This window comes from Camelus bactrianus, chromosome 13 (genome assembly GCF_048773025.1).
Source record: "Camelus bactrianus isolate YW-2024 breed Bactrian camel chromosome 13, ASM4877302v1, whole genome shotgun sequence".
NCBI classification, from domain to species: Eukaryota; Metazoa; Chordata; class Mammalia; order Artiodactyla; family Camelidae; genus Camelus; species Camelus bactrianus.
In genome coordinates, this window is record NC_133551.1 from 23,947,598 (window position 1) to 23,973,594 (window position 25,997).

The 25,997-nt window shown below is 39.3% G+C and overlaps 1 protein-coding gene across 1 annotated transcript in view; it reads right to left on the reverse strand.

Annotated features, from left to right (window-relative positions):
- Positions 1–25,997, reverse strand: part of TNNI3K (TNNI3 interacting kinase) — a 258,130-nt gene that overhangs the window by 78,099 nt on the left and 154,034 nt on the right. The window contains exons 18-21 of the mRNA XM_010963403.3: positions 18,766–18,818; positions 18,389–18,441; positions 14,437–14,569; positions 1,348–1,457 (exon numbers count right to left, since the gene is read on the reverse strand). Coding sequence (XP_010961705.1) covers positions 1,348–1,457; positions 14,437–14,569; positions 18,389–18,441; positions 18,766–18,818 — 349 coding nt within the window. The remainder of the gene's footprint in view (positions 1–1,347; positions 1,458–14,436; positions 14,570–18,388; positions 18,442–18,765; positions 18,819–25,997) is intronic.

Sequence of the window (25,997 nt, forward strand, 5' to 3'; positions counted from 1 at the left end):
AGGTACAGTTCTAGGTGAAGGGGTCACAATAGCAAACAAAGCAAAATGAACAAACAAAAAAATCCCCCCCCCCATGAAAGCACATGGAGCTAATATTCCGGCAGTGAGAGAAGAGTCCACACAAATAAATATATAATCTGGTGGATTAAAGGGTCAGAGGAAGAAGTTATTTCTTCTGACATACTTAGTCCATGTCCCATAATAATCTTCATTTTTCTTCATAAGAGTTTTCATGGGACTGGGTAATGATGTGGTCTGGGTTTTGCCTTTAGAAAAAGAAAGGGAAATTTGCTTTCTGCTTCCAAACATCTGGGCTGAGCCTTATTCTATTTCTCCTTTGGTGAGATGCCAACAGCCTACTTCATCCACTCCCTTGTTGAAGAGAGACAAAGTGTGTGGGAAGGACCGGCATCCAGGTCGTGTAAGAAAAGGACAACAATAATTGGGACGGTTTGGACTGGACAGGTGAGGGCCACGTGGCCTTTATGAGGACGTCCTGTGTGGACTAATTCTCTCCACTTAGAGCCCAAGAGTCAATGAGGGCTGGTGTCAAAACACGAGGATTTCAATAGGCAACAAACATACTGGCAGGGAGGTTCTCAGACACTGTACAAAACTGTTGTCAACAGAGAAGCTGTGGACCCTCCTCCTTTGTCAATCTGTGAGAACAAAGCAGACGCCAATCTGTCTGGTACGGCTGCGAACTCTTTCCTGGGGACAGATGGTCTGGGATTTCATTCTGGGATCATGTGACTATCCCCGTCTACGCTCTTAGATCTGTGATCCTATTAAAATTTCTTTTCACTGTTTACATTTCCTGCTTCACTTATTCCTTCCACGATATTGATCCTTCCATTTGGACTCTACATCTATACTCTTAATTGCATTATCACATAGCCACTCGGAGAGAGGACTGGGGCCAGGTCTCCTGCCTCCTGCTTGAGCCTGTGCTTCTCAGACCACTGGCCAAGGGGCCTTGGCCTCAGGGTGAAAAGCCCACGCAAATCCATCTCGTGCCAAACTCCTTTCTTCAGAAAATGACTTAAGTGCCGCTCAAGCGTGGTTAATAAAATTGCAGCTGAGATGAGACTGAGTCATCTGTCATCCCCTGGTCTCTCTTCTACTAATCAGTTGTAAGAAACATTTCAAAATCAGAGAGCAGCAGCAGAGGAATATGAGACACTCAGACTTCTTGAGGCAATTAGAGACTAAAGAGCAGAAGGCAAATCAGTCTTCCTGCCTTGGCAGTCTTAAAATACACGCTGAAAGTAGACTCTGGAGCTGCACTCTTTGTGACAGATTTTGACCATCACACATTTTCTAAGAGGAAATAAAAAAATTACTCACTTCGGGACACGCGTTCCACCCTCGCATCAGCAGAGAAGATATGGGCTGGGGAATGGAATAGCCGATGGGAGGTCTGATGTGGTGGTAAGCCATGTCTGCTGCGGCAGCCGCTGCAAACCAAATGGTCAATGTCAGTTTTGAAACTCACATGTTTATTTCAAGATGCGTGTGAACAGACAACCAAAAATCATTAAAAATCAATCTGTGCAACAGCAGCAGAGATTCAAAGAGGCAGTTTTATGCTGTTTTTGTTTTTTTTTTAATGCATAAGCAAAATGGTGGATAACTTGATACTATAAGTTTATCTTTACAGTGGTTCATTCATTCAGTAGTTCATTCAACAAATACTGAGCAGGGGGATTTACACAAAAAGCAAAGAAACAGACAAAGGAGCACATGAATCACATGCAGTATAGAGTATATATGTGGTATTTTAGGAAGTAAAGACTGACAGGCATATTGGACCAACCTATACGATGCCATGTACATCCCAGGCTAATGAGCTTATAGCACACAAAGCCAGGTAGGGTACCACTGAACTTTGCACCCCTGAGAGCATTTGTATCACTTGGGCAAAACAGATCATTTTTTAAGGTTAAATCTGGTCACAAGAGTGTAGGAATTTTAATTTTTAGTATTTATAAAATGGTTATTATTTGCACAACTCTGCTGGATACTTCAAATCCATCATTTTAGCTACTATTACTCATGGAATGAATGCCCTAGTATTGTCTGCCTGCATGGATGTCTGGACATCGCTCATCTCAAACTCCTCATCGCCGTGTTGTGATCCTTGGGACTTCCTTGTAGATTCCTGATTGCTCATTATTTTTCTGTTCAGTAACCAGTAATTCCTATATTCCCTTAGAAACCAAGCTGATAGCTACTTTCACTGAGCATGTTTTGTATCAGGTTATCACGCTAAATACATACACAAGCTCTTTCAATCCTCCCAAACCACGCAAGGTAGGTGTTTATTGTTACCTGTGTTTGTGTGTGTTGCATGTAACTAGTTTTTAATTTATAAAAAAATATCATAGAACCAGTAGTTGGTGCAGCCTCTTTTTTCAGATGTCATGCTCTCTTCAGCCCCTTCACATTGAAAATACTTTGTAAGCAACACATGAACCTCTTCTGTTCCTCTTAAAAATTGCTCTGCACCCATGGGAGGCTCACGTTCCAGGAGGCTGCTTCCTGTCTTCTAGGTTGTGATGTCACAAGCATCTGTCTGTATCTTAATGACTTTCGACATATGACCCACGACCACTCCCTCTCTTCCACCAAAGTTCCCCCAACTACACTCTGTCTATAGATCTACATCCAGCAGATGTAGTGAAATTATATGCAGTGCAACTTAACATTTTGCTTTATGGATTCAGAATTACTAGAAAATTTTGCCAGATGTAAAATTAATACTCATTTTTCATAGAAGTTTAGAAAATGAGGACAATTAGAAAAAAAATAAAATCTTATTATTCAGAGCAAACAATTGTTAAAATATTTTGAACATTTCTTATATATTCTTCATGTTATTGAGCTCATGTCCAATATAAATTATGTAACACTTCTTCCCTTAAAAAGCATTTTCCCACATTATTGAAATTCTTGTTAACATATTTTTAATGACTCTGCGTCTAGTGTGATTTACTTAATTATTTCTCAGTTTTAGGCTGTTCAAACTTGGGTGTAAACTCTTCAAAGAATATGTTTCCCAATACAGCTTCCCCAATTTCACAGGTCATTTATGGTATTTTGAGGAGTAAAATTAATATGTCAGAGGGCATAACTACTCTAAAGACTTTTGATACATACTGATGAGCTCTCTTCTTAAACAGTTATAATAACTTATACTGTCAACAGAAAGGGTTGTTATTTTACCTGCATCAGAATTAGGTTTTCTCATTATTTAAAAGATTTTGCTAATATGAAAGGTAAATATATTAGCTCATTTGTTGTTGTTTAAATTTTGTTCTTTGATAAGTAGTGAGGCTTAATATTTTCCCAGATACTTATGGAATTTATTTGTATTTAAAATCTTAAGTTCATGCCCTATGCCCACCTGGAATTTCAATATTTCCTTGCAACAGCCATCTAATTGTACAAAGGTTCAGGCTGAGGGCAGAGTCAGGAATTTCATTCCTGCTTTTGTCTTCAATGCCCTCTGTCATATATTTGCATTGTCACATTTTCCAACCACTTCTAGTCACTATCAAGTAGAATTACAGTCGCTGACACTAAGAAAACAAAGAAACAAAAGAGTGGTCAAAATACATTTAGCACACTTAACACAACGTATAAAATATGTCTTTTGTGTCACTACACACACAAAATAGGCTTCTCAGGTTCCTTTCAGTGGTTACTCTGGACTATTTTTAATTCTTTTTGGAGTGAAGTAAATAAATAAGCAAACAAATAAACTGATGCTTAATGATCATGGATCTTCTAACTCTGCTTTTTCACCTTATGATCGTTTAGATATTGTTGAGCTGGTGCAGCTACAAGCACATAAACCAGTGTAGTGAACACATTTAAACTAATTATACATATCCTAATGGGCAGGGAGGGACTATTCATAAAGTGAGTTAAACTCAGATGCAGGTGCCAAACGTCTCCTCTGAAACTCTTTCTAGACTCTCATATCAAGTATATAAAGTTACTTGTTTGCTTCCTGGCCCTGTGTTTGAAAAATCAGTTTAAGAAGAACGCTATTTAATTCTGCATTATTCAGAGTCAATTCTGCGAGGCCTTGGCATCGCCTTCTCCCTTTTGCTTTCTGCACTCTTGGCAGTGGTGCCACTCATTAGCGCCTCCGCCAGAAAGTGGGCAGCGCAAGATGAAGGGTCATGGAATTGAAATTTGTCACCTTTGAGATTTTTTTTTTTTTTGGTCAGTCTTGCTTAAGTGGCCATGCTGCACTAACAGCTGGGAAGTTTTCTGATTTTCCAGATTCAGGAAACAGACCGTTAGCCCATTAATCAAATTTTTACCTTGATTGCTACACAAAATATGTGAAATGCTTTATGTAAATGTTGGTTTCTACTTTCACAGCCGAAACTTTGCTATTAAAAGAGAATAGGTCACATTTGAAAATATCAGTAACTGTTTGTTGAGTGCCTATTATTTCTTCAGTGCTACTCTGAGATAATTATCAAGGGTTTAGGAAAGTTTAAGATCTAGATTCTAGAGTAGGACTGTCCAGAACTCTCCGCAATGATAAAAATGTTCTTGCCCTGTTCAGTATGGTAGCATATGGCTATGAAGCACTTAAAATGTGGCAAGTGTGACTGAGAAACTGAATTTTTAATTGTATTTAACTTCAATTAATATACATTTATATTTAAATAGCCATGTGTGTCTAGTGGCTTCCATATTGGACAGCACAATCCTAGGGCACAGCTCCCACTATCCTGAATGAGACAAATTAAACACAATTTTGTGAGTCAGCCTCAAGGGTCTACATAACCATGGTGTTGATTTGTGGATGCAATTTCTTCATTATTAATACTTTGTCAAGAAAAGAAAAGCTATGAACGGAGGTTGTGAGCGTTGTCTCTCAGAAGAGAGAAGCCAAAAAACAATAGAGCAGGCATGCAGTACAACATGCGTTAACCTTCATTCATTTATTCGAAATGTATTGAACATTCTATGTGAGTTATAATGGGCAAGAAAAAAAGAAATGTTATATTTTCCAATAAAATTTGGTAAATGAATGGATAATAATAAATAAATGAATTACTAGATTTTTTCACTGGTTTCATGGTTCAGTCACAAGTTCTGAAATGTGATCCTTTCTGCCTGTGATTCCTTTTTTCCTACCCTTTTTTCCTGCATTACATCTATTATCATTTAGATCTTAGCTAAGATGAACTCTGGGTGCCCTTCTATGGACTCTCATAACTTTCAGTACTACAATAGCATGTATTATACTAAACTTAATTTCCTATTTATTTGTTTGTCTCTGCAAATGGATCACAAGCTCCTTGAAGTCAGGGACTGTGTCTTCTCACCATAGTATCTCCTGTACCTAGCACAATGACTGGCAGTTAGTAGGCATTCAGTAGCTATGCACTGAATGAGTCAACAAATGAGATAGTTCAAAATATGATTTTAATGGAAATAATATAGAACATAGTATAAGGACTCAAATGAATGAAGATGATGGATTAATGCTAATTAGTATGTTGCTCATTGTTAGGTTTTTAGGACACAGCACAATATCTAGCCATTAAGAAACATTGTAGAATGAATACAATATTTAGTTTAATTTTAAATTAAAACATACTTAGATGAATTATTGAGATCTGGTGGCATATTTAGTCCATAATATTATCTTTTGTTCAAAATACTTTTGGAGAGGGTTTCAATAAACTAAAGCAGTATGAATATTAAGAAATGCTGTTAACTAGGATATCTGGAGACCTAATTTACAGTTTGGCTTGGCTTTTAACTCTCTGGGAGATCCTAATTAAGCCAATTTGCCTCCATGAGTATTAATTTCTCTAAATGTAAGATGAAGCAGTGAGGGCACCATGTAATGGTGACAAGCATGGGCTTTGGGGACAGGAAGCCACAAATTTAAGTCTTGACTATACCTCTTACTAGCATACAACATTGAACACAAATTTTTACCCTAATACAACCTAAACCATAGGTTATTGTTAGAATTAGAGTCTACAGAGAGCATCCATCGCATTGTTGGTTCTCAATGAGTGGTAGTTCATTGTTACTATAACTCTGATCTACAGACCTAAGGCTCTTACTGATTCCTTTTAGTGTGAACCTAGAGAACCAGATATCTATAATATTGTATATTTTCTGTTGTGTTTAGACCAGAAACCTTAGTTCCTTTTGAGGTTTTCTTTGAGTATGGTCACCACGTGAAATATTGCATTGAGTTTCTTCAGATCACAAGACTGAAAGCCATCCCATCTGTCATCAGCCCCAGCTCATAATGCAATCCAGCCGTTGGAGAGGATGACCATGCAGCTCTCCATGATGAATTTAATTAGCTTCACATTGCTTACGAGTAAATTGGTACTAGATTCTGAATTCCTAAAGTAACCTGTCACTTCCTCTCTTATTTTTTATAAAAGTAAATCTAGGCATTTGTATAAAAAAATGAGCAATAAAGTATATTTTGTTTGTAAGTTTTGACTAAGATGAAATTGCCAGAATTTTTTTTCCTGGATTGTGTCTATGTGTGTTTTAAAAAACACAATTGATTCTTCTGCGTTGTTTTTTAATGGGCAGGGCTGTGATGAGACAAAGCAAATGTGTTGTACCATCCCAGCAAGAGCTAAGACACGTTCTGTTAAACTGACACTTCTCAATGATTTATCACCCGAGCTTACAGCATCTGAGGGAGACCATGAGATTGCAATCTTGAGATTGTACTAAGAATGGCTTAATTTTTTAAACCACATCCCATTCTCATTACAGACTGTCAGAAGAATAGATTAATTTGCACCATTGTCTGTTCTCATTGCAATCTTTGTCAGTGTAATGAAGTATTGGAATGTTAATATCAGCTATACTCATAGGAATATCACCATCCACTGAACCCATCTGATCTTTTCAGTGATCTGTGTGTGACTGGCTGGCTCTACTCTTCTCAGTGATAAACTGATAAGGATTAGCATAGCCAACATAGGATTTCAGAACTTCAGTTCACTTGTATTTTCCTGTTACTTGTCAAAGTGCAGTCCACATCATCAATGTGCTTATAACCTTTGAGGTTATCATATTTAAGATGCTTTAGGATCCTAATCACATATGAAGCAGAACATAATCATCTACTATTAAGCAGGAGTAGAAAATGCAGATGTCTACAAATATGAGGCCTGTGACATAATTGTATCTCTAAATTACATTAATTCATATTTTTTTAAATCATATGTGACACGCAAAAAGTCTGCAAATCATATTTGGCTCCTGGACTGCATTTTGCAACTCAGGTAAAGCCTCAATGTGAAGTTTCACCAAAACCTGGCTAAAATAAGTTGGCAGATGTTCTTAATTTGCTGTCACATCCCAGACTTAGAGCCTGGCATTAGGAATCCCAGGACACCGAGTTCAGTCTCCCTGTGAACCAGATGGCACCCCCACAAGCAAACCAAAAGGAAGATCAGAGGCTCTCTTCTTTGGCGCCAGACTGTAACCTTAAAGTGATCCACAAAATTTGGTGCCTGGTTGTAAGGGGACGGGATGGGATAAAATACAGATTGATGGATGCATTCATCCCAGGTTTCTTCTTCAGTTTTTCATGATCTATCAGGAGAGATGTCCAGGGGAGAAATAAAATCTGGGAAGCAGGTGTTGATTTCTTTCTTTAAAATGTATCCATGACAGGTCTTATTTACCAGGTCATACCAGCTCCTTTTTCATCTTGCCTGGTTTTTCTCTGCCTGCTTGGCTTCATACCTTGGCTCCTTCTGCTCTTAATCTCATCATTTCTCTCACAAACCTGCTGTCTTCCTATTTCCAACATCCTCCTGCTGGCTAATCCAGAAGCCTGGAAGTCATTCTGGACTTCCCCCTCTCCCATGTGCTCTCACCTCAATCTGTTGGCAAGTCCTATTAAAATCTCTCAAAACCAGCCTTTCCTTTCTCTTTCAAAGCCACTACGTTAGTCAAGATTTTATACATTCTCTTCTAGATTACCTGGTTTCCTTGCCTCTGTTTCAGACTTCTCCAATCCAGCCTTTGCTCTGCAGCCAGAGGAAGCATTCTAACATAACAGAGTTGCACTATTGTCCTGCTTAAAATCCCGCAGTGACTTCCATTGTTGACCCACAAGGCCATGTACACACCATGTAGCTCCAGCTTTACATTTACAGCATGTGTCTTGCTACTGATTCCCTTATATTCTCTGAATCACCCCTACTGAATTGTCTGTGAATCTCTCAGACCTCTGTGCCTTGCCCATGCTGCTTTCTGCCAGGACACCTTCTGCACCTCCCCACAATTTACCTATTAATTAGTACTCACCTTTTTAAGATGCAGCTCAGGTATCATCTGCTCTAAGAACCCTTCCCCGATACCCCTTTCCGCCACCAGTCCGGGCAGAAGCTCCCACCAGGGGGCATTCTTCGCACTCTGTGCTTCTCTCTAGTTGGGATTTCCTCTGCTGAGTATACTTTTCTCACGCCCCCTCTGCACTAAGGGTCTGGGCAATGCCCTATTCTTCTTTGTTTTCCTCTTACTCTAGCACAGTTGCTGGCCAGAGGAACACTCAAAGATGGTTTCAGATAACATAATAGCTAATATTTGCTGAGTTCTTACTATTTCCAGCCATCATTCCAACCCTTTGAGGCAGGTCCTACTATTTCGCCCATTTAAAAAATAGAGACCCTGAAGTACGAAAGTGTCGCTTGGTTAAGTAGCTTGCATAAGGTTGCAAGACTCCTGCTCTTACACTTATGCCAAGTCTCTTTAGCCTGAAAAAAATGTTTTCTTAAAAATTAAGTTAATTGCCAATATTTAAAAACCTTCAGATTTCTAAACAATCCCACCAAAATTAGTTGACACAGCAACAGTGAGCAGGCATCCCTCTGTTCCCTGCATGGCACTGTTCGGCTAAAGCTGGGTAACAGCCATCCCCTTGAGTCAGAGCGTGGAGTTCCTGTTCATCACGTTGTCCTGCATCAAGCATTTTCCTGCTTCCCCTGACCCCTTTGCACGCTTGATCATGTGACCATTGGGATGCTGGGTGGGATAGCTTCTTCAGTTCTTTCTAAACTGGAGATTACAAGGTTAATTTGAACATATACTATGTAAAAGAGACCCCAACCTCAAGTTCTTCTGAGTGCACTTGCATAGGAGTCAACACTAGTATCTGCATTCTATTTCTATATTTCTCCCAGGAAATAGGAATCTGCTAAATCCAGGAGGATGAGCCATGTGTAATGTTGCTACTCTGATAATTGATAACGTTGTCCCACATTGTAGTCATGGATTTGTTCCTCATTGTAAATGGCTAATATGTAGCTTATATTGAATCCGATCCTTCACATAATTTATTGCTGAACATTTGCTAGATTGCCTAACCACTGCTATGATATTAACAATCTCATTTCTTGATGCATGGTCACTGTCCAACTTAAAAATATTCAGCATCCATCATAAACAAACTCTTTCCGTAACATAAATTCTAATACCTGGGATATTGAAATCAACTTATTCTTAGGTAAGACTTTTAACTGTTTTATTATATTATATTCTCCCTTGAAAAGAGCAAATATTTCTGGGGAGCCCATGAGAGAGGGAATCTTTATCTTTTTAAAATACTGAGTTTATAATTAGCAAAGGATAACAGAGTAGAGAAAATTGTAAAAATGTATGAGGAAAATGTGATAAATACTATGATAAAACTGTGTGAGAAAAAATGATAACTTAGAGCATGGAGGAGATGGCACTTCACTCAATATTGAGGAATTAAGGAAGACGTTTTTGGAAGAAGTGATATTTAAGCTCAGACCTAAAAGTAAATTGGAGTTAGTATGATGAAAAGTGGGGAGGAGTGTCTCTGACAAATGACTAATGTGTGCAAAGACATGGAAGAGAGAGGAAAAACGTCACACTGAGGGAGTGAAATCATTCCCTGTGGCTGCAACGTAGATGAGGGTCTGCAAGTGGCAAACGGTAGACCTGGGAGGAAAGAAGAAACATAATTAAGGGGCCTTTGTGCCTTATTTTAAGAATTTTTTTTTTTAATCTTAAGAACAAAAGAAACACATTGAAGACTTAAAGTGAAGGAAGCCAGATGATCAAACTGAAGTGTTTAGAAGCTAAATCTAGCTCTAGTATGGCAAATGGTGAAAAAAAGATGGTGAGCAAAACCAGAGACAAGGGTACCATGTAAGATACTGTGCCATATTCCACTTGTGAAGTAAACAGGGAGCAGTGGAGAGGGAGGTAAGATTTGAGAGAGATTTAGAAAGTGGGATTGAAAATAATAAGTGAAAAAAGAAAAGAAGGAAGGACGAAAGAGAAGATTCAAGGGGGACTTTGAAGCTTTTATATGGGCTTCCTGGAGAATGAGAGTCCCACTCAAGCACAGAATCACAGGAAGCCTTGACCTTGTATTACACTTGGCCCTGCTTTCATCTTCCAGTTGCAGGGAGTTTTCAATTACAGAGTTCACTCACAAAATCATCTCATTTGATCCTCACAGTAATCTCTGTGGAATCGTCATTAACTGCCTTTACTGAGGAAACTGAGCTTGTGAAAGGCCTAGAGGCCAGAGGAAATGCAACAAAGTCAAGGAAGCAAAAGAAGGTTTGAGTGGCTGGAGCAGAGAAAGTGAAATGATAGGAGCCGGGTCAGAGATACTGAATCGTGTAGCATCTTGCAGGACATATTAAGAATTTTGAGAGTTCATTCCAAGAACACAGGAAGCCATAGGATGATTTTAAGCAATGGTGACATAATGAGGTTTGCATTTCTAAAATATCATCTTAGTAGATGTGTAGGGATTGGAGAGGAAGGTGGGGACAAGAATAAAGGGAGAATGGTCAAAGAGCCATTGCAGTAGTTAAACAGATAAAGATGGCAGTTTGAACTACTGGGGTGGGTAAAACTTTAGACACAGACAGAGGTATATATCTCACCACTTCTATAGAGCTTTGTACTAGAGGTCCTTGCCTGTGTGAGAAGGCAAGAAAAAAATATAAAAGACATACATATTTGAAAGAAAGAAACAAAAATTTCTTTATTCACAGATGACATAATCATCTACATGAAAAATCCCAAAGAATGAAGCTACTTGAACCAGTAAGTTAATTTAGCAAATCTGTAGGGTACTAGGTTGTTATTTAAAAGTAAATTATATCTCTATTCTAGCAAGGAACCATTGGACACTGAAATTAAAAAAAAATTATAATAGTATCAAGAAACACAAAATACATAGGAATGATTCTAAAAAATAAGTGCAGGGTTTCTTTGATGAAAACTACAAGCACACTGATGACAGAAATCAAAGACCTAAAGCAAGGGAGAGAGCTACTGTGTTTATCAATTGAAAGAGTCAATATGCACAACTTGTCAATTCTTCCCAAATTGCTCAACAGATCCAGTGTGATTCAATCAAAATTCCAGCAGGCTTTTTTTTTTTTTTTGAAAAATAGAAATAGACAAGCTGATTTTAAAATTTATATGGAAAAGCAAAAACCCTAGAATAGCCAAAGTAATTTTAACAAGAAAGAGCTAAGTTGGAGGATTCATATCACCTGATTTCAAGACTAACTATAACTTATCAATACAGTGTGGTATTGGTATAAGGGTAGACTTATATCAGTGGAACAGAGTCCATAAATAGATACACACTTACATGGTCATTTAATTTTTGACAACATTACCAAAATAATGGAAAAAGTAAAGGTATTTTTTTCCAACACGTCAGGCTGAAAAATTTTGTTAAAAAGTAAATAAATATATTAATAAAAGAATAACAAATTCAACCCTTACTTTGTACCATTAGAAAAAATAACTCAAATAGGTCTTATAAATATAAAACTGAAACCTATAAGATTTCTATAAGAAAAAACAGGAGAAAATCTTTCTGGCCTTGAGGGAGTCAAGAATATTTTAGATAGGATACATAACATATTTGATTTAAAATTTGATAAGGTAAACTTCATTGAAATGAAAAACTTCTGCTCTTTGAAAGACATTGATAAAAATATGAAAAGGCAAGCTACAGACTAGAGAAAAACAGTTGTAAAACATAAAGCAGATGAAAGATTTTACCTAAAATCTAAAGACTCTTCTAAGTAAATAAGATAATTTGAATTAATACTTCACCAAAGAAAGAGATATGAACAGCGAATAAATACATGAAAAGATTATCAACATCATTAGTTATGAGAGAAATATAAAAAATACCACATTTATTATATATCCACATATGCCATTATATACTTGAATGGCTAACATTTCATTTTAAATAGACAATAAAAAGTCCTAGCAAGGATATGAAACAACCGAAATTCTCATATATTGCTGGTGGGAATTCATAATGGTACAAACACCTTGGAAAAACTCTTACTATAAGATCTAGTAATTACCTCTTATGTATTTATCCTAGAGTAATAAAAACATCCACATAAAGACCTAAGTGGTTTTGGCAATTTTATTCATAATTATCCCAAAGTGAGAATAACTCAAAGAATCATCAACTTGTGAATGAATAAATAAACAGAGGTACATCAACACAATGGAGTATTACACAGGAATGAAAAAGAATAAATTACTGATAAACACAGTAACACAACTCCATTTATATGTCATTCTGGAAAAGGCAAACAAACTTACAGGGAGATAAATCAGATCAGTGGTTAAAAGGGGCTGGAAGTGGGAAAAGTGAATTGACTTCAAAGAAGCACCAGGGAACTTTTTAGAGTGATGGAAGTGCTCTGTATCATGATTGCAGCTGTGATTATAGAACTGAATATATTTGTTAAAACTCATCAGACTGTTAGCCTAAAATGGTAAATTGTACTATATAATTTATACCTCAATAAACCTGATTAAAAAAATATAATTGCAATAGTTTAAATGAGAAATTGCAATAGTTTAAATGAGTTTAAATGAGAAAGCTTGAGCTCAGATGATTGTGGATGATGGTACGTAGTGAAAAAGTCCAAGATGTACTTAGGATATAAAATCCACAGAAAAAGTTGAATGGATTGACACAGGAGATGAGAGGAAGGGAGATATATCTTTCTCTTATGAAAATGCTATAATAAGTCTAGAATTATTGTGGATTTTTAAAAATATACTTATCAGTCTTACCAGAAAGCAAATTTTAAGAGGTAGAGAGATAGCAGAACACCAAAGCAAGATATCAGAAAGAGCAGTGTTGGTTCAGTTCAGAACGGAGTCCTTGCAGCCACACTATAATGAGGGCCAAATCCCATCACTTAAAACTATGAAAGCATATAGAGAAAGATTAGGGTGATTAAATAATCATTGTGCTCAATAACTATGTACAGTACATATAATTTACAAAAAGCACTCTGTTACACATTATGCAGAGCGTAATTAAAGACCATATGGTTATTAGGGGGAAAAATACTTTGAAAAGTATGAGATACGGCTTTCACTCTGGACATGAGTACTAAAAAAATATCGTGATTTTAGTTAAGACTTTTAATTTGTGAGTATCTGCACTTGTAAGATTTATCTTTCCCTAACTTCCCTTTTGACTTGATCCTTCTGATATATTGTAATAGGGTGGCCACCTAAGGAGCTCACCACATAATTCATTTAAAATTTATTTATGACTTAATTTGACAACTACTTTTCAAGAACATATGCTAGGTTCTGGGGATGCGAAGTCCTTAAGGAGTTTCCGGTCTCACAGTGGATACAAGTAGGTAGCAGTGTGACAAGACAGGAGAGAAACCCAAATAAAGTGGAGAGATGCAAATAAAACTTACCTTAAACCTCAAATATTTGTACATTTTCCCTGTGATTAGATTCCCCATTGCCACTTTCTACATATACGCAGAGTATATCATATATTATCAACAAAATATCAACAGCAACATTATAGGCTCACAAAGCACCGTGTTTGGAATGTATCAATATTTGTAATATATATTACAAATACATATATATATATATATATATTACAAAGTGATTTTCTTTTGCATAATATGAGACAAGCAGAAAGTCATCCTGATAGGTTATTTTTATATGCTGCTATGTTCAGTTCACCGCGATATACACACTATATACACACTAAAATAGGCACTTCTAACATCTAATCTCAAAAAATAAACATTGCATTGTCCACATTATTTGCACCACATGGCCACAGTCATTTGCTTGTTTTACTAACAACAGATAAATCAAAGCCCTCAACTTGAATAATAAAATCTACTGCCTACACTTCCGTATGCCTGTATCTAAAATCACATAGGTCATTAAATTCGGATTGGGCACACACCTTAAAACAATTTGAGACTTCTTCCTTACCTCTTACCTTATCAACCCACCAAGAATAGGCATTTTTGGGGAAAAAAAATGTTTCTCGCGTCTGTGAAAATGCACGGAACTCTGGAAAACAGAGCAACTTTAATGGCTTACCTGGCTTGAGATGAGCGAATGGAATTTCGCCGGTAAGAAGTTCCCACAGACACAGAGCGTAGCTGAAGACGTCAGCTTTGATGGTGTAGCGTGTGCACTGTGTGAACACCTCAGGAGCCATCCAGCGGAGGTTCTGCAGGGCAAAAAACATCCACAAGTCATTCAGCACGCATTTAGTTCTGCTACTGTGGGATCGTGTTCTTCTTAGTGAGGATTTGTTAAGTGTTCTATGTTCTCAAAAATGTAAACGTAAAGTGACGTTGATAGTGCCCTCAGTGCGTGCAGTAAATGGGCGTGTTTATGCATAAACAGCGTGTTTACTGCTGCTGTTTAGTATTCCTAAGGGCTTTTTTTTTTTAATCATTGGAAAATCATGAAATCCGTAATTCTTCCAAAAACATTGCAACAATATTAATCATCAAATAACCCTGCCTCTTATAAAATGGTGGTCACAGCAGCAGCATTAAAAAAAATTTATTTATCTCTGAGCATCTTTCCCTGGGAAGCCTTAAAGGCTTCTGAGTAGCCATCCGTGGATTCATCCAGGAACTCTATGCCTCCCTGGGGGCGAATCACACATTGTGGGAGGAGGCTTCCTTCCTTTAGACTTCCAGGTTGTGATTTAGGAAGTCACTGAATTAGACCTGTAAATAGTGCCCACATGACTGAGGAGAGAAAGGGCCACGGGGAGTGCCCAAATATTTCTACAGAGCAGATTCCTCACTGGCAGGATCAGGCTTGTCATATTTCCTTTGTCCACCCAGTTGTGTTATTTCTGAATGCTGTTTGTACAATATTCCAGAAAGCAAGGCCATAAAACTTCACAAAGTTCTCTGTACAAAGTTCTATCCTCATGTCTTAATGGCATTACTTACATTCTTTTCACTTGCAGTTATATATTTTTCATTTTTAAATGTAAGTTTCCATTCTGGGATGCAAATGCATAAATTTATTTGTGGTTTGGGGGGGAAAAAAAGCACCAGATTTTGAGTTAGGAGATGAGAATCCTAGTTCTGGACCTACCACTGACTATTTGAGCAGCTCTGGGCAAGTCTCTTACACATCCTGGACCTCAGATTCCTCAAGGGCAAAACGGAGGAGGCAGGCCCTTCCAGCCTCTCCAACCTCATGGCTTCATAATCATATCAATAAACTTTGCCAAATATCTTCTTTCTTTGTATCTCTACGGAAGGAAACTGGTATTCTTTTATTACTCTTACTGAAATTCTGTGCATAGTGCTGCCTGCTGATAATTCTTCTGAAGTGTCTACATCAGTTTGAAATCATGTATAATTACAGCTTTCCAAGAATATCTTTATTCCGATTATGGTGCTTGTATGCAATTCTCCCACATGAGCTTTCACGTTCCAAATAGCCTCCGTTTACACAGCTGATTCTGTGTTGTGTCACAGCACTGCGTAAGTGGGAGCAGGCATACAGGATGCCCGTTTTTTCACAGGGAGGTAAGAGAGTAATTAGCAAACTTCCATAAGGCCACAGAACTAGTAAGAAGCTAAATAGCCTTCAACATAAACCTCGAATGGTGCTGAAAGACTCCACAGCCAGGATAAGAGAACATTGCTGGTGACACTGGTGAAAATCAACCCAATTTCATTCAGCAAAAGTTTACTTAGTCAGAGAATCTCAACTGGCTGCATTTTAGAATCATCTGGGGGAACTTTTAAAAGACACACGGACCCAAGGTCAAACCCAGGCTACTGAGATCAGAAATTCTGGGGGCTGGATTCAGGATGGATGCTTTTACAAAGTTTCCAAAGTGACTTCAATGTGTGGCTGTGCTTGAGAACCACTGAGTTAGCTATCTGCATGTCCCGTGTACTAGATAAGGTCTGTGTGTCCTGTCAAAAAAAAAAAAAAAAAAGACTCACTCTTCCCACCTCCCTCACATCCTACCATTCTCCTCTTTGCTTATTCTACTCCAGTCACTCTGGCTTTGAACACACAAAGGACTCTCCTGCCTCGGGGCCTTTGCACTTACTGTTAACCCTTCTACACTGCTCTTCTCTTTCATGGATAACTCTGGCATAGGCCTCTTACCAAATGTGTCTTTCATTTCACTCATCTGAATGGCATGCCCATCACCCTCTATTTATATACTCTGCTTTGCTTTTTCTTCACAACACTTATCACCACTTGATACATATTTTGTTATTTTGTTCAATGTTTACCTTCTTCTATTGGAATTTTTAGCTCCATAAACACAAGAACCTTATTTTATTCACTACAGTATCCCCAGTTCCTCGAAGAATGTCTGGCATCTGGGAGGTGTTCCATAAGCACTTGTTGAAAGAAAGAGTGAAATCTAATTGGGGAAGCAGCATGCTCAATCCTACTTACAATGCAACGTGGTCCATGGTGTGGTTTCTGCCTTCCTCTCTAACTCATCTCTCACATTCTCTTCCTCACACAGTGTACCAACAATGTTGAGCTGTTTGAAGTCCCCCGGGAAGTCTTGGTGTTTCTCATCCTCCCCTGTGGCTTTGCTCACGCTGTTCTCTGCCTGACAGCCCCCTTCCATTCTCCCCGATTTTGACTTATTCCTGTTCATTCCACCAGAACTCCCAGTATGCTTCGTCACTTCCCTATCACTGAATGTCCACATGGCTTTAAATCTTACCTGCTTATTACATGTTTTCCCCAGTACAAAATGAGTTACTTGAGATCAAGGACTAAGTTTTTATTTGCATTTTGATTTCCTGGCCCTTTGTACAATGACTGATACCCTCGATATGTGTTTGCTGAAAGATTAAGAGTACCATCTAGCAGTGCAAAGTGCTACAAAAGCACAGAGAGAAAAAGTGTATGGGGAGGAGGCAGGAGAGGGGTTAGTTTGCAGGAGGGAAGGTACTTAAAATGGATAAAATTTCCTGGGCCATGCAAGGTGAGTAGACTTCCTCCAGTTGGGGTGCAGTGAAGGGCTCTGCAGGCAGAGAATATGACACCAGCAAAGTCACGGGGCTGTGACAGTGATGGCATGCTTGGGGAATAGCCAGACGGCCTGTGTGCTGGGACACAGGGGACTTGAGAGAATGGGCAGTGGGAGAGGAGGTCCCAGAGGAGCCTTGGGGCTGGATTCGTGGGTGGGGACTTGGGGGGGAGGCATAACACTTCAAGCATCATTGGTAATTTACAGGAAGAGGTGAGTTGTTAGAATACAGCACTTGGCTGATGTTGCAAAGAATGAACTGGAAGAGAGGACTGGAGTTAGAAGCCTAGAACAATGGTCCAGACGAGATAAAGAGGACGGACCCGGAATGAAGTAGTGGTAAATGAGAGTTTGAGATGGGCTTTAAAAAAGAAGAGAAACAGAAATGGAGAAAGTGAGTAAGTGCGGTGTGAGCAGAAGCAGGAAAAGTAAGCTTGGGTGAGTGAGTGACACAGCTGGTTTGGAAAGAAAAGTGCACTTTTTTGTAGGGAGGGGACAGGAGAAGGCAGATGGCCAATCTGAAGGCAGACACTTCTTGCACAATTAGGCTTGCTCCAGATGTTGTGATTTGTATTTTCCTTAAATATTAATATTTGACTATACCGCCTATTGCCTTATGATGTTAAAGTGGAAAACTATGAATCATTAATGGGTGCAGATGCACTGTGAATTTGATGGTTACCTATTAAATGCTAACTCTGCCACTTAATAAGGAGATCTAAACATGAAAGCCAATTATCCATGCCCACTATGTACTTTTCAATTATTTTTGAAACGAATTACGTTATTTTTTTCTGTACCGTTTTCCAAATACATATCTACTCTATTTCTCTAACAGAGCCTTGAAATTATTCTTTTGGGGGCTTACTAAAAATAAAAACATAAAACATTATCTCGGGACAAGGACGTTTCTTCGTTAAAGCTGCTCTCATGGCCCTGCCTCTCCTGCTGACTTTACACATTTTAATTGTTTCGTAATTATTGGGAACATGAGCAGTGGCAAACCCCGGGTTGTTTTGTCATGTTGTCTTCATCCACAGACTGTAGAAATCTTGATTCTGAGGGAAGCAGAAAACAAACTCATGTCAAAGGAAGTATTTTAAAACCAAGGTTGAAGATTACAGCTAAAATTTTGAAACCCCAAGAAACCTGTATCATACTTAAATTCTCACTTCCTTTCTTTTAGCTGAAGATATATATGAAAGAGGAAAAACTCAAAATAAATGATAGCCTTTTAAAATTCAGGGTCACTGAAATTTGGATGATTTGGAGAAGTATAGCCCTCGGTGTGAAATCTGCTTTCAGATTCCTCATCTAGTATCGGCCAACGAGGGGTGAAGAAAGAAGCATGTCATTTGGAGGTATTATTCATGGAATCTCACCTCCAAAATCTGCCACCACAGCATGCCCATCTTCATAGAGGAGAATATTGTGACTGTAAAAAAAAAAAAAAAAAAGTAGATTTTGAGTCAACTTTACTATTTCCTAATCTGAATGGCCTCTCAAGGAAGAGGACAATAATCATCATTTGTTCACCCTGGAGGCTAAACAAGTCCCAAAAGGCTAACAGGCACTTCAGATTAGTGAGTCTGATTTTCTTAGTTTTGCTAATTCAAAAGGAATATTTATAAAATGTGATCATCTCATACCTGACTTTGAAAGTATATAGAGTATTCTACTTTAGATAAAGCTTTAAACTTGTCATAAGACTCATTAGCTGAAGATAAGTTTTTCAGCTCCTTGAAGTTGATTTGCTAACAAACTTTGGTTACAGGCAAAGGTAAAAGATATCTGAGAGTGTCTTAGATCAGAGCAAGGGAACAGCTTGCTGGAACCCTAGGCACAAGGACAGCCCAAGGCAGGGTCTGACAGGAACTTAGTAAAAGGACTCTTGATGGACAGCGTCTTAGTCAGTATGTCCTGGCTATAATCCCAGGACAAAGGAATGTTTTAAGGCCTGTGAAATGAGTCCAGCTAAACTGCTTTTTCAAGTCTTGAGGAGGAAGACATATAAAGGTCATCAAAGCCTCCTTTCTAAACCAGAACTCAAGTTAGATTAAGACCGTCCTCTTCAAGAAGTAAATCAAGGCCGGGGCAGTCCAAAGAGGGGTCATTTCTCCCACATAGCGGTGAACTGAGTCCTGAGATATCTTATGGACAAACATATTGTGACCCAAGAGGGTCTCTGGGCGCTTCTTACTGAATGCCTTGCTTTATGCTCATTTCACATTTGGCTTCTAAACAAGTCACTTCAGCATTAGGAGACCTCCCACTGGATTTGTTTTAGTGCACAAAAGCCACGCTATATTTATTTATCCATTCTATCCTCATTTTTGTTTCGTGATTGAAAAAGGAAATTTTTAAAAGTCATTTTCTAGTCCCGAATAATTCCAGTACGATACTCAATCTTTTATATAAGCACTTTCAGGTGCTGAGTTAAGCATTATAAGAAGATTGCTCTTGAACTTCCCTTATCTCCATCATTACTGAATTTTACTTTTGTGCCATACACCTAATCCTCTTTTCAACTACTGAAACTGTAGAATGTGTTCAAGGTCACTTTGCTTGGAAGAGCCCACTGTAGAAGTAATTGAGGATGTCAAAGGAAAAACCTCCAAGATGTTCTCTTTAACTGTAAGTCACCAATTAATACATGCTATGAGAATGATGCTGTCATGTTAAAGAACTCTGCAGCATCAAGAACTCTCTGGAAGTTCAAATGAAAAATGCTTATACGGACATAATTCAAATTGCCTAAAGCTGGAAACATCTCAAATGTTCTTTAATGGGGAATGGGTAAAAAAAGTACTTCTTCCCTACAATGGAATATTACTTGGCAATAAAAAGGAATGAGCTATTACACATTACAGTACCATGGGTGAAGGGCAAATGCATTCACTAAGTGGAAAAAAAAGCCAAAATCAAAAAAGCTATGAAACAGGTGATTAGATTTACATGATAATTCCAGAAAACGCAAAACTTTAGGGACAGAAAGCCACAAATCGGAGGTGTCCAGGGGATGGGGTTGGGGGAGGGTTGACGACAAAGGGGCACCTGGAAATTTGGGGGGGTGATGAAATGTCCTGTGTCTTAATTATGGTGGTGATTACATGACTTTATACATTTGTCAAAAATCACAGAACTGCACAGCAAAAAGGGTGAATTTTCTTTAAGTAAATTATACCTTATTTAAAATTTGTAAATAAACTAGATAAATAAAAGCAAAAAAAAAAGTCATTGTTGTGTTTGGCAAGATTGGACTCACCAGATAAATAATGATTATTTTCATCAAACTGAAATAACATTCATAGTGAACTCTTGTGTCCTTAACAAACAATAGCAAATTAAACAGAACAAAGATGCAGTGACAACTTAGGAACATAAAGACAATATGAGTTCATAGCAGCAAATGGGTCCAAATGTCAAGAAGGATGCTAAGAAAATGACATAGCAGAGCGAGAGCATTTTGGGAAGTGCTGGAATAAAATGAAATGTTCTTTTCACCCACAGTCTTTTGGGTTTGTCCACTCCTTCTCTAAACACACAGTAACAAAGAAAACAAATTTTTAGAACTACCTCTAAGATTCATCCATTCATCTTTTTGGTTAGTGCTAAGCCATATTTCTTGTCTGGAGTGAAATAAATGGAGGGGGACAGGTAGGGATGACACAGACGAATCTGTGCCAATCAGTGACAGGACCAGTGCCTCCAAGTGGGTGTCTGCCAGGGTCAGAGAGGTCATCTGAAGGGTCATGAGCATCAGAGTCAGTTCTCAGGGAAAGAGATAACCATGGAGTTGAAGCCAGCAAGGATAACATTAGTGATGAGTTTAAGAGTTTATTACTGAGATATATCGAACTGAAAATTTTGAGAAGAGTGAGAATAATGAAAATTGTGGGAGTGGTCTGGCAGTAACAAAAAAGGTGGCAGTAAAGAGAGAAGTGGTGAAATATTGCATGAGAGCCTCCGGTGGGCCGGCACTGGTGCTTTTGAGATTCTCCCATTCCTCATGGAGCCACCATGTGGTTAGTATTGCACGATGGAGAACTGAGGCTCAGAGTGGTTACATAAGGTGGCCAGTATCACAGCTGGTAAGAAGTGAAGCCAGCAGCCAAATTTCAGTCTCCAAAGCCTGACTGTTTAGGAGAAGGTGACCCCTGCATGTTCTAGACAGGCCCTGAGGAGCCAAAACTATTGGACCAAAACCTTAGTCCAACAGATGTCTTGGACAGAAATTCCAGAAATGTTGCTTGGGAAAGAGAAGTCTACCAGCTAGTGCACCACATACCTGCGTTCAGTGCATGACTGTAAGGCAGTGAGACTGAAGTCGACAGTCTGCATGGAAATTGATCTAACCGACCTCTGTTCCACCGAGAGACACCGACACTCTGTTCCAGAGTGTGATGGATGTGTCGTGTGCAGGGAACGAAGCACGCTCACTGTGAACAGGGTACTTGCAGTCTGAGCTAGGAAGGAAGCCAGGCACAGGAAGAGTCTCAGTGCCCGGGAGACTATCATCAAGCTCAGAAGAGAGAAATAAAAGAAAGGTGATGGGAATCCTGAGACTTACGCTCCCCTGGAAGACCACTCTGGAGGCTCATTTTTTATCTCTTTGCTTTTGTGTAAGATTCTGGGGAGAGGCGGTCTGCTGTCACCTACGGTGCTTTACAGAGCAGCTTCATGCACATGATAACACATGGTGGAAGCATGAATTTGACAGGCAAGCAAATCCGTCAGTGATTGTCAAGGCTGCGCCTTAGTCCAAGTCCTATGACCTGGGAGAGGAACCCGGGAGAGGTGAAGGGCTGGAGATGATAGAGGCTGCCCTGAGAGGGAGGAGGAAATGGAGACCAGCTACTGTAATACACCAACACGTACACACAACTGCGTGCACGCCCACATCACACACGCTTGCCTTCCAAACCCTCCAGACACATGGTTCAGGGTGAAGTGCCACTGAGGAGTTTGGTGAAACCATGAACAGACGTTAAAGGTCCTAATGGTCAACAAGTCCTTAATTCTCACAGTAATTTTTGGTATTTCTGGATTTAACATTTTGATTCAATCTGGATGAGTGGGATTCTGAAAGCCTGTGCTATTTGCTAACTTGAAATTTTGCTGTGTCAAATGAGGCGTCAGCTCAGAAGCAAGTTGCTCGGCTGGTGAGTGCGTCGGGTCATCCGGGCGGCGCCAACAGCTCCGAGGGCTTTCCGGCTGCCTTTGGTCGTCCTGCAGGGCCAGGGAAAGGATACGCTGCGATGAGGCCCCTGTGAGGGCTGCTCAGGTTTACTCTTCCAGCTGTGAGGGCCTAGTTTTGTGCTACAAACTGCAGCGCCTGCCTTCAGAGAGAACACAGTCTGACGAGGGGTGGGGATGAAATGCAAACTAAAAGGAAGAGACTTTACCATACATAAGCTAGAATTTAAAGTGGTTTCCATGGTGAGCGACCTAGAGAAGAATACAGTGAACATGAGAATACTGAAAAAGATCATTAATAAAGTAGTACAGGAGGGACAGGAGAGGGTATGCAAGGCAAGGACCGAAAGTCAGAACACCTGGTTTCTACTGGTTCTAGTCCTGTGATTCTGGACAAATTATAATACTTAATATTTTTGAGTCTTCCTTTCTTTAAAAATTGTGAGAGGAATTAAGGAAATTAAAAGACATAACATATGGAATTTTGCGAGCTGTGAACTGCTAACGAGGTGTTGGTTATTATTAATACACATAAGACCTAGCTTACAGAGCACCTGTACAACGTAAATGCAATGTAAATGTAAATCTGAGCTAGACAGCTGTGTACATGTCAGGTATTCAGTGACGAGTCCTGAATCAAGACCCACAATAGAAACGGACTTTTTTATGGAATATTTCAACTCACTCTTGGCCCTAGAGAGTCTCTTCTTCTTCCATTCCCATTGTCTAATGCTACAAAGAGATTGCGGCTTTGATTGAATGACTGCATTTCACCGAAAGGAATCTTGTTCCCCTGGCTGCACTGGTACTGCGGTGTTTGGACTTGGCTCCAGCTTTGTCTTTTATCATGAAGCAAATGATTTGGGCCAATTGTTTATGTAACAGAACTGAATATTTATCTCTCTGAAGTGTCTGTCCCTTACAGATTGCTCCACAATAAAGTTCTTTTAACCTTAACAATGCATGCACTTAGCAGAATACAGAATATAACTGAGGGTAAGATCTACTTCGTCCAAATAAGTGATGCGAATACAACCCATGCTCTGACCTTCAGTTCCGTCTTCCACAGTAGCACAGTCCGCTTTCGGAAAAGAATAAGCTGTTTTCAACGTGGGCTGTGTGTGTACGTGTGTATGTGTTTATATCTTTTAAGTGTTTTCTCACTTAAAAGTTTTTTTTTTGAACAAAAGTGAATGGAATTTAAATTCTGCTGGCTTCTTGCGACAGAAGAAAAAATTTTCCAACCTCAGAACTGAATTAATTTAATGAAGTCATTATGTAAGCATCACAAGCCTTTTCATTTTAATTGCCTGTATTGAAAATTTACCTAAAGTGCTCAGATGAGTCATAATCAGTTGGTCACGCACTATAGTCCAGTACTAATTGTCACTGTTAATCAGACCAGCCTGTATTAGACCATTTTCCAATTCGGACTTTCTTCCAGAGCCAGACTGAAGTTCATGGTGGCTGTAGATGGATCAAGGTGACTTGCTACCTGCACTCCACTACCATTAAGAGTTTTTTTTAAGCCACTTAAAAAAACCCACATAAATATTAATTCTTTTTTTTTTTCTGAATTATAGAACCATGTAATTGCCTGTGTCAGTTGCTACTAACAAACACTACTTTAAGGGCACCATGGCCAACTTCTCAGTGTCCTTATTTGAAGAGATGACAGCCCCAGACTGTAAACCTCGTAACTAAACAGCAATGCTTCCCAGACTTCCTATAAGCCACTGTTTCCCGGTATGTGCCTGAAGGTGATTAACTGACATGATTAAAGACACATGGCTATCGGCATGCCTGGAAGCATTCCAAGGGTTAAATCAGTGGAAGCAATTAGGCTTCATTTTCAATCTCATCACACTGTGAAAGTCATTAGTTTACAAACACATCTGCCTGACAAGCAATCACTCAGACCCAAAGCTGAGGAGTCCTGCCTCTGCCTGCTGCCACGTTCGCCAGTGGGACGGTGATGCTGCCTGACGCTGCAGACGCCTCCCTGGGGAGTATGGCCTGCTCGACCTCCAGCAGAGGCAACTACACTATTCTCTCCTCTCCAGCCATCCTGAGAACCCCTCTGGAAGTCTCACCACTGCCAAATTCAATGCAGCTTCCCTACCTCTGAGCAGGTGATCCCCATACCTTGAACTGCTTCCAATTTGCTTCAAGTGTTATCCAAGGTGCTAACTAGACCCCTGAAATGCAGTGCAACTCACGTCTACTTGCTTTGGAGCTTTGTACCCTTTCCTAAAAAGTACTTCCAAGTCACCCAGATTAGCTACTTCTCTTTTAGACATATTCTCATAGTCTCCCTTTTCTGGTATTTCTGCCTTTGATTTTTTCCCCCATCTCTGCTTCTTACTTCATTAGGTAACGAAAACTAATCAAAACCTCATTATCTTCATGAGGGGTAACTGCTGGAGGTCCTGGGTTTAAGGCCCGAATAATGGAGATAGCACATTTGGGTTCAGATAACTTATTGTTACTTACTGATTTCATATGTAATGTGGTGACTGGACTGTCAGCAACCCCTTGAGGGTCTCTCACAATTTGTGCTGCACATAAAAACCTCGTAACAATTGTGCAGTAACATCAGAAATCACACACTCTGCTTCACAGCCAAATAAAGCCTCTACCTGTATCCTTGATGACTCCTCCTTTCTACCTTGGAGCTCAACATAAACTTCTCCAGGGTGCCTACCACCACCAGGAAGTTTTGTTGTTGTTCTTCTGCAAGAAATGTGAAACCACTGGAACTGAGTTTTGAGTTTTTATTTTATCAGGCCACGCTCTTTGCCAAAGGCCAGAGAAGCGCAAGCCTAGATTTCTCTATTAATCTCTTTGAAGGTAGTTCTTTGCTCAGAATAGGAACTGTAATTTTATTTTTTCATGCTGCCGGAAAGTGACCTTGGTTTGGCTTCATACAGACTGACTTGCATCTACCCTTGGTTCTTTGAAAAGGCCTGCAGGGGAAGCAACCACGTCCACAGAACAGTACATCCGCCTGCCCCAAACTCATTCAGGAATAGCAATATACTGATCTTAGACATAACCCAGGTAAGAGAGAGGAATTTACCAAAGTCCCGTATCGTGAACTTCTAAACACTGGAAGCCTAATTTCAGTGAACGCTTGGAAACCATGGAAACAGAAAACTCCAATAAATGCAAAGGACTGCAGAACCTTGACTTTTCTTAAAACAAACTCCAGTCTGTCAGGAGAAGTATATTTGAAGGCTTACTTCTAAAGCTGCCAGATTTGTCCCATTGCCAGTGGGATTGAAGAGGTGGATTATCAGATTTGTATTGTGGTTAAACCCACTTATTGTGGGTAATGTGGAAAAACACCCTAGTCTTCACTCACTATTTGCTCAGCACCGTGAACTGCGAGGGGAGCAGTGATAATGACTGAATAAAT